The sequence below is a fragment of the Trypanosoma equiperdum genome (assembly GCF_001457755.1).
Source record: "Trypanosoma equiperdum strain OVI genome assembly, contig: ctg_1110, whole genome shotgun sequence".
Taxonomy (NCBI): domain Eukaryota; phylum Euglenozoa; class Kinetoplastea; order Trypanosomatida; family Trypanosomatidae; genus Trypanosoma; species Trypanosoma equiperdum.
The window spans coordinates 293-8,650 of NW_027123073.1; the positions used below are offsets into that span (position 1 = coordinate 293).

The 8,358-nt window shown below is 49.3% G+C and overlaps 5 protein-coding genes across 5 annotated transcripts; all 5 read right to left on the bottom strand.

Annotated features, from left to right (window-relative positions):
• Positions 1 to 68: 68 nt before the first annotated feature.
• On the bottom strand, positions 69 to 671 carry TEOVI_000651500 (adenylate kinase; the record flags this gene model as incomplete). The annotated part of the gene is made up of 1 exon (XM_067220288.1): positions 69 to 671. One exon carries the CDS (start codon positions 669 to 671, stop codon positions 69 to 71), a length of 603 nt encoding a protein of 200 aa, XP_067076389.1.
• Positions 672 to 1,451: 780 nt separating this feature from the next.
• Positions 1,452 to 2,264, bottom strand: TEOVI_000651600 (uncharacterized protein; the record flags this gene model as incomplete). The annotated part of the gene is made up of 1 exon (XM_067220289.1): positions 1,452 to 2,264. The coding sequence occupies one exon, from the start codon at positions 2,262 to 2,264 to the stop codon at positions 1,452 to 1,454; it is 813 nt and encodes a 270-aa protein (XP_067076390.1).
• Positions 2,265 to 2,694: 430 nt separating this feature from the next.
• Positions 2,695 to 3,753, bottom strand: TEOVI_000651700 (uncharacterized protein; the record flags this gene model as incomplete). Its single annotated transcript, XM_067220290.1, has 1 exon — positions 2,695 to 3,753. The coding sequence occupies one exon, from the start codon at positions 3,751 to 3,753 to the stop codon at positions 2,695 to 2,697; it is 1,059 nt and encodes a 352-aa protein (XP_067076391.1).
• Positions 3,754 to 4,225: 472 nt separating this feature from the next.
• TEOVI_000651800 (uncharacterized protein) lies at positions 4,226 to 6,322 on the bottom strand (the record flags this gene model as incomplete). The annotated part of the gene is made up of 1 exon (XM_067220291.1): positions 4,226 to 6,322. One exon carries the CDS (start codon positions 6,320 to 6,322, stop codon positions 4,226 to 4,228), a length of 2,097 nt encoding a protein of 698 aa, XP_067076392.1.
• Positions 6,323 to 6,934: 612 nt separating this feature from the next.
• TEOVI_000651900 (uncharacterized protein) lies at positions 6,935 to 7,777 on the bottom strand (the record flags this gene model as incomplete). Its single annotated transcript, XM_067220292.1, has 1 exon — positions 6,935 to 7,777. One exon carries the CDS (start codon positions 7,775 to 7,777, stop codon positions 6,935 to 6,937), a length of 843 nt encoding a protein of 280 aa, XP_067076393.1.
• Between the last annotated feature and the right edge of the window lie 581 nt (positions 7,778 to 8,358).

The window sequence follows — 8,358 nt, forward strand, 5'->3', positions numbered from 1 at the left end:
GGGAAGCAAATCAGACGCGCGGTGGAAAGAAAAGATGGGAAAGGTCCCGACGAAAAACAGTATAAATATCATTTCTTCAGTAGTTCCTCCCCTTCCTTCAAAAATATTTTCTTGACATCAGCATACACTTCCTCCCGACTGCGGTTACCGTCAACAGTGTATAAACGCCCTTGCTTTTTATAATGTTCCACCACCGGTACGCACTGCTCAGCATTCGTCCGGAAGCGGCGACGTATCGTTTCGATATTGTCGTCGTCACGCCCAGAACCAGACGACGCACGGCCGATCAAACGCGCCTCCATTGTTTCCTCCGTACAGTCGAAGAAAAGAATGGCCTTAGCGGGCACAATGTCTTCCTCAAACATAAACATCTGATCCATTTTGCGTGGGAATCCGTCAATGACATAACCACGGGGACTGGGGTGAGTATTGAGGGCATTTTTCAACAGCGCAACTGTCAGTTCGGATGGCACAATGCCACCCTCCACGAGAATTTGAGATATTTTCTGTGCAACCTCAGTTGTTTTGTCTCGACTTGCCTGACGAAGGAGATCCCCCGCGCTGAAGTGCGTATAACCAAACTCTTCAACGAGACGGGCACAAACTGTACCCTTTCCCGATCCTGGGCCACCAAGAACAAAAAATACCTTCGGCTTCTCGGTGGATGTCATAGGAGAAGGAGTCACGTGGAGCCTGGTAATGGATGTTTTAAATCCTGCACTTTGAGGTAGCAGTTACTGTCCTTGTATATACTTTGACCTTTCTGTATAACGAAACACGGGAGTCCTTTAAAAATTAGGAGTGCTACTAATGTCACAAGGCGATCAATGAGTGTAAGTCGGTCAAACGAAAACAAACAGTAGGAAATGTGCTTGAGCGAATTGCGCCACACCAGCCGCATTTGTAACACACTGCGACCAAACTCAATGTCACTCATAAGTACATGGCCGCCATTCCCACTTTCGCGTGCGGCGTGATACAAATTCAGCCACACCCACATGCAATGGAACTTGGTGGAGTTCATTACCTCTTCCAGGCGACTGGCACCCCGCGGTAAAGGACTCCAAAACAGGCCCCACGCACTACCACCCCTCAGCAATGATACCCACAACGACACGACGCAACAAACGGAAAAGGGTGGGAGAAAGCGAGGGATAAAAACAAAAAGACTAAAAAAAACAGAATGTGAATCATTAGATTGGCCGCACGAAAGTCCGGTAATGTAGCCACGGAAGAATAAACCAACGATGAACATTTCTCCTTACTAACTCCCTTCACCGACTTTCACTCCATTTAAAAAGACAGCCCCGAAGCCCCCCTCCATTCCGTGTGTATTCTAATCCCGTTGCACACACACACACACAAAAAAATAAATAACAAAAGGACTGAATGGTACGAGGTTGTGAATTTTCTAGATTTCCTTCTACCTAAATGGGGCATCCAAATTATACTTATCCTCGGCGCCTCCGACTGTTGCCCCGTGCTGGTCGGCCACAGGCATCTACGAGTTGCCCTCGATCATTCCGCCGAACGTAATCACCCGGCCGCCGGTACCGCGTGTCAATGAGGCAGTCCACGATCGCCTCCTGAGCTGTCCGACCAACGCAGTGACGTAGCGCGTACTGTCGATCCCACTCACGACCTTTAGGTGCTACACGACTGTATTCATCCGTCATGATCTCTAATTCGGATGGTATTTCCTCTGCTACGGGTCGCACCAAAAGAACACTGTCATCCTTTAAAACCCCAGGCTCTGTTGGGGATAGTTGTTCACACGAGCTGTCGGAATCCCAGCACCTCTCAGCGTCTGCTTGGATGCTGTTCAACCCCTTTGCGCAACGACGAATGGGAGAGTCCATACGGCCTGAGTCAAACAAACCGCTGGTCCCCTCCGGAATGGAACTCAATGGAACTCTCCCAGCGATCAGTTTTTCCCTCAGTCGCCGCTTGGTTTTTGATACGGTGCTACTCTTCCGTACACGCGGCATCGTAAACCAACTATAGTCGTAGTCTCTGTCAGCGGGATTGCAAGACAGTGCCGCGGGTATGCTGTCAGCGTACAAGCGATAGTGATGAAAAAGACGTGGGCGCGTCAGGAATTGACGAGGTGGAATGGGAACAAAAACCGGTGATGACTGGCAACATTCGCCCACATATCCCACAACAGCTCCATTTTGTGCGGCAGAGTGAAGCCGGCGGCATCGGCGGATGGTGGCTCCTTCCCACCGTGTGAGATGACTCTGTGAGCTGGTGTGGGTGCTCATTCCCCGGTGTCCAGTGCTGGTTCAAGACTCACCACCTCTTAACGTTGGTCTAGCTTTTGTTGCAGCAATTTTGCAGTTGCATTTAGGTTGCAAAGAAAAAAAAAAGAGGGTACGCAGGCGGCAGAAGGAGGTTACACGCATATGAGTTGAGATGCCTCCCCAGATTAACTTTTCTTTATGCGTAAAAAAAAAAAAAGAAATGACAAGGGTATTTCACACCTACCTGATAGTGAACAATGAACTGGACACTAAAGAATAACTTAATGAAAAGAAAATAAATAACGTCACGATCTGAGAGGGATTTGCCTTTCGCTAACTTCCTCTCTAACTCTGTTAATCATGTGTCTGTTCACCTAAAACCGAAAATAATCGATAATTTGCCGCCACGCACTTAACATACCGGTGGTGATAACCGGTCAAAGGTCCTCGTCTACTCCACAGGTTGCAAAGACGGCCTTAATGACTGAGGGCACAAAGAACAGTGCGGAAGGCCGCAACAGACACCGGGCACACCAAACGTATAGACCATGTCCCAACGCTCTGTTGCCGACCCTGCCGGCTTCGTTTCAGTAACGAGGAGGTCATCGGTGCGTTCCACCGCTGCTTCTCTCCGCGCATTCGCACCTTCATCCACAACGGTAGGAAGTGCGTGACTCACTTTTGAGTCCCCATTAACTCTTAATGAAGAAGATGGCGGTCGCGTTTGTGGTGCAAACCTCACCATCCTGGTAGAGCCGCCCTTTGGTCTCATATTTCCATCTGTGCCATCCGCCAAAGTGGCATGAAGCCCTGCTTTCGCTGGCTTTGCACTACATATCGGGTCACTAGGCCCTGCCCTCGACGCCCATTCAGGACAATTCTCTGAATCGTTGTTGCACAAAGATGAACCTACGCCGGAACGAGGGGCCCCGAACATCGATGCAGCACGGGGATAAAAATTATCGCACTGCTCTGTCGGTGGTGTATCAGGGGGTGCAGTTGGGACATTTAGAAATCTGGCGGTTGCTCTCAGGAATGGGGGGAGGAAAAGTACTTCGTCACCCTCCTGCTGCCGCGGTTCCAGATTCGTAGAGAACTTTTCAGTCCCATGAACGGAGTTATTCAGCAGCAGCGCTGAAGACGGGGGAATATCCTGAGCCAGTGGGATCGGGTGCCTCTGTTGCTCCGCTCCATAACTGCTTGACAGGAGAGGCCGTACTGACCGACGACCGGCGGCCACCTCTCGGATGTTGACAGATTCCGCGCTTTCCCTGCCACCTGTTCCGATGCTGTAAGGGTTTACTTCGCCTTCCTCGTGTGCTCGCACCATATGGAGTCCCGAACCATTCAAAACGCTTCCACGTCGAAGTTTTCGAGAAGTGCTGCAACCTTTCGTCCCAATTGTTTTTTGCCCCTGACAATAATGCCGAGGCCGGCAGGAAACCTTGTACACTGTTGTGTCGAGGACCGTCGCGTATGGTTGTAGAAGTATATGTTCATTTCGGACCATGCCCCCACAGCGTGCACGCTTACCTGGATTAGGGTAGTGAAGAGTTGAAAAAAAATACTTAATAAACCGATGACCATAAGAAACGATGCGCCCTCTCTGCAGTCGGAAAAACTTAGAAACAAAATAAATAATAAATTGAGAGGAAACATCCGGAAGTGCAGAGGTGCATTTCGTGAAAGCTTACTCTTCGCGAATTGGGAAAGAGGATTAAGAGATGCTACAGTTTCATGAGTGGTAGTGCCTAATACGCAATAATGCTCAGCGGCCGCCAGAAGGGAAAAAGTGACCACTCGAAGCACCCGTAACACCGGAGTCAGATGCGATTCCTGAAAACAACACTTGATCAACTTTATCGTCTTTCTTTTCCACTATCCTTTTTCATTTGACCAACTAGGTTTATTACGGAAACAAGCACCTCAACCACAAGGTGACGTGCTACGCAACCCCTTTCCACTTGCCCCTATTAGTTAGATCATCCTTCACTGTTCAGCAGGGGCCACACCACACCACGGAACAACGGCATTCCTACCTTACTCATATCAAACCCTTCAACAACTAAACTTGTTGCCTCTCGAAGGGCAGTGGCATGAACCACAGCGAAGCGTAATGAGCAACGTTTACCTCCGCCACATTCGCAGGCTTCGTCACGACTACGTAACGCCATGTCGTGATCCTTGTCAACAAAACTCCGATAATCCTCATCAGCGATGAGTAATCCCACCGTGTCCGCATGGGCAACAAGGCAAAGCTCCAGCACGTCCGCATCACACACGCCAAAAACAACCCATTCCTCCCCGTCAAACGCACCAAAAAAATGGGTCAGCAGCGACTCTTGGTTCTTGCTTCGCGTTATGGGTCTTAGTAACATGTAGCCCACACCAACAGGTGTCATTTTTACAACCACAAACAAACTATCCAGAGGATCCCTTCCACCTTTAGATGAGAGTTGACTACACCATACAATGTCACCTGCCGCTATTCCGTGGCGGTAGTCGCCTCGGTATGGTTGCCAGCGTCCAACTGGTTGGCGTGAGTCGAGCAGCGCAGCAGCGGCGTACGGGACAAGGTGCCCATCACAAACTGCCCTCCGTTCCAGTTGCGCGTCGTATTCCTCGCCGTAAGACCACGTCAACAACTGCTCTCCGGGTTCTATATCAGCCGTGGCAATGAAGAAAGGGATAGTGACAAGGTGACTCTCCTTTTCCAATAAAGTAGCGCGCCCCATAAGCGTTGTTCCGCGATTTGCCTTCCCACATTTATTAACGCGCTCCCCATGTAGCGAAGGCCTGCGCTTTTTCACGCAGCTTCGGAACCTTTTTGTTATTTTAACCTTGCAATGAGCGTCTTCCGTCCCTTTAGATAGCTTCTTTGAAGCTTCTTTAAGTGGAGAAAGCTCGCTCGGAATCATTAGCATCAGCGAACACAGCTCAACATTTCCGAACTTGCTTAAGTTATAACGATGATTGGCGTAGCGCATAAGGCCTTGACCAAAGCACACAACATGCTGCCCCAGTCCCAGTGCATATGTCGCATCGTTTAATGGGAGTTCATGTGAAGTGGCGGATGCGTATTCATTGTTGTGTGCGGTAGAGCGTAATCCGCGGGCCGACTCTTTGTGTGAATTAGGCAGAGAGGAAGAATAAATTCCGTTGCATGCTTCCCCGACGTTGTTGCGGGCCTCTAAAGCTTCGGTTGACACGGCAGGACCACAATACAAGAAACAGGTGCCATACGGTATCGGATGTACTGCAAAAAGGCCGTACTGTCCCTCACCAAGCTCTGGTGTTTCTTTTATGTCCAGTAGTGTAAACGGGAAACCACCAACGGGTTCAGCCCCCGCGTGCTTTCTGCCAATACCGTGATAAAATGGAAGTCCTGTCGGCCATCGGGGAAACCATTTTTCTCCATCCGACACACTCTTAGTGGGGTTCACTTCATCAATGTGGCGTCGCCCGAACGTTCGTTCGTACCATGCTGCCTCATCCAAACACCGATGGTACGAACGAAGGCACAAACGCACAGTGTCACCACTTTTAATAATGGTGGACGCCACTATAGCCAAAAGCGTTGCGCGAGGAAAAGCATTTTGATCAACTGATGAGTTGCCCGGGAGGCCATAGTGAAGGGCGATGCAGCGGGCGTTCGGCCAACAAAGTGGATCGTCTATTGGGGCGTTCCCGTGCTTATTCGTATCTTTAACTGCCTTCTGTACGATCTTATAGAAAAATGCATCCCCTTCCACTGCGAGTACCGAATGACGCAATCGCTGGCGTCCCGTGAAAATGTCTCCATCAGGGCGGTGTCGACTCGCATTCCCAAGGTTCACGCCGATCATGCTCAGTTGTGCAGCTTCGCGCAAATGCACCACTCGTTCTTCACTGCTGTATCCAAAATAAGCCGAGAGGAAACGGCCATAGCGCTCCTGGTGAAACTTGCAAAGGGGATTTCTACTTGTTACTCTCCCATCTCCCCTGTCTTTCTTCCCTCTAGTGGAGGAATAACTGTAACTCTGACGAAACATTTCACCACTGCAGTCACATCGCAACTCGGGTGAAGGCAGATCTTTCATCTCCTCCCTCTTAAACACACTTCACGTCATTCAGCTTTGCCATAAACGTCGCGTACATCGTTAGTTTGAAAGGAAAATTAAGAAAAGGTAGTGTTAGTGAAAGAAGGATACGTGGTAAATGAGGTGTGTGACTGTGTGTGTGCGGTGTGGAGGTTGCAAAGTAGTGCGACTGGGATACAATCAAGGGTCAGTTGCCCAATAAACCTTGAAGGTAGGCCCTAGCAGATCTCCCCGTTACGAGCGCAGGCAAGACAAGACAGGGGGAAAAAATTTAACAGTGAAACTGAAAAGAGCACGAAAACTAGAATTTGTCCCTTCCAGGCAATGGCAAGGGTAACCTTTCGGTGAGATGCTCTTCCCCAATCTATGAAAGGTGGCCATGGAATCGATTTCCTCATGCAGGGGTGGTGCTTTTCTCCAAATTTTATATGCCTGCGAGAATGGCTACGTTTTGTGGGCAGCTGCCCTTAAATGAACAGCCAAAAGAGAAAGGAGAAAAGGAGGAGGGAGGCAAATACCACTGCAAGTCAGCAGTCGCCCGGCAGCCTTCCACAGAGAATGTGAAGAATGTGCAACACAAACAGGCAACACACGCCGTAACCAGCTTTCGCCTTACTCATCATCAAGAAATTTGGATGTTTTGACCGGAACCTTTTCATCCTTGGTGAAGTACGTCACGCCACGACCATTCCGCTGGGTACGGTCCAGGTTCAAATCCGCACCATCGGACTGCAGTAACTCCACTTCACGCCTGGCGCGGTAGCGTCGGGCATCCTCCTTGCTGTACTTTTCAGGATCAAGTCCCTTTTCACGAAACTGTGGAATGAGGTACTTCTCCAGGTATTCCTTCGGCGTCTCCGAGTCTCCACGAGGTCGAAGACGGTGACTGAGGTACTTCAAACAACTTGCCATGGCTCGGCAGCGCTGCGTTGTGCCGTCATCGTCATCGTCGCACTCCTCCGTGCGGGGTCGCTTGGTTGGCTTCTCCTTACCGCTATCGCTGGCACCATCGTCGCCTTTGTGACTGCTACCAGTGCCACTTTCACTGTCTGAGTCTTCCTCGAACTCGTCGTCTTCCTCTTCCTCGCCATTCTCCTCCTCTTCATCTTCATCTCCCTCGCTATCCTCCTCCTCCTCCTCCTCCTCCTCGTCGTCATCATCATCATCATCATCATCACCACCACCAGTTTTTTCATCATTATCACCTTTATCCCTCCCCGTTTTATCTCCCTTACCGTTATCCTTATTTACGTTATAGAATGAGTCCAACATGTTCGTGATAAATTCCCTGCGCAAGTTGATGTACTCCTCTGGGAAGACAGAGATGTATTTAGATCTCAGCAACTGCAGCACAACGTCAGCCGTGAGTCGTTTGTCCTTTGGGACCCGCTGGCACATGGTATTGACCAGTTCCGTTAGCTTCGCATCTCGTTCTCTAGTCGCAGCGGTGCTCATGATGTTTAAAAGCACGCAGTGCGATGTATGTGTACCGTGTGTAAGAAGCTATGTGTGGTTGTATATTTTTTTTTACGCACATGAAAAATCGGCCAGTCCCAGAATAATCAGATGTCAACATGGAGAGACACATATATTTGCGTTACGTGTAGACGATGAAGAAAGACAAAGTAAAAAAATAAAATTAACTGAACTCAGAGCAAACTGCCGAGAACGGTGTTGAGGAGTTAGTATGTATACTGTTCCACACGCAGTTCCAAGAAAAGCGGAAGAATATGTGCACCCACTAACAAAGCAACTTCACGATGTGTGCGCAAAAAACAATTTCTCGTTCCTAACCCAAATAATCAAAACTACCAATCGAAAGCAAAACAAAAGAAACGCAGCCCTTGGCCAGTTACGGTCCCTTGCAGTGGAAACATCGCTCGCTTCCCAAGAATTTATAATCGGCGCCACAATTGGTGATAGTAACTCCTCACGTGCCCTTTTCATCCCCACGAACGTGGAACCACCGACAGTGTTTTACACTCCCTTCTACTCTACATCTACACCAGAGTGAATTAAGAAAAAGGAAAAAAAAA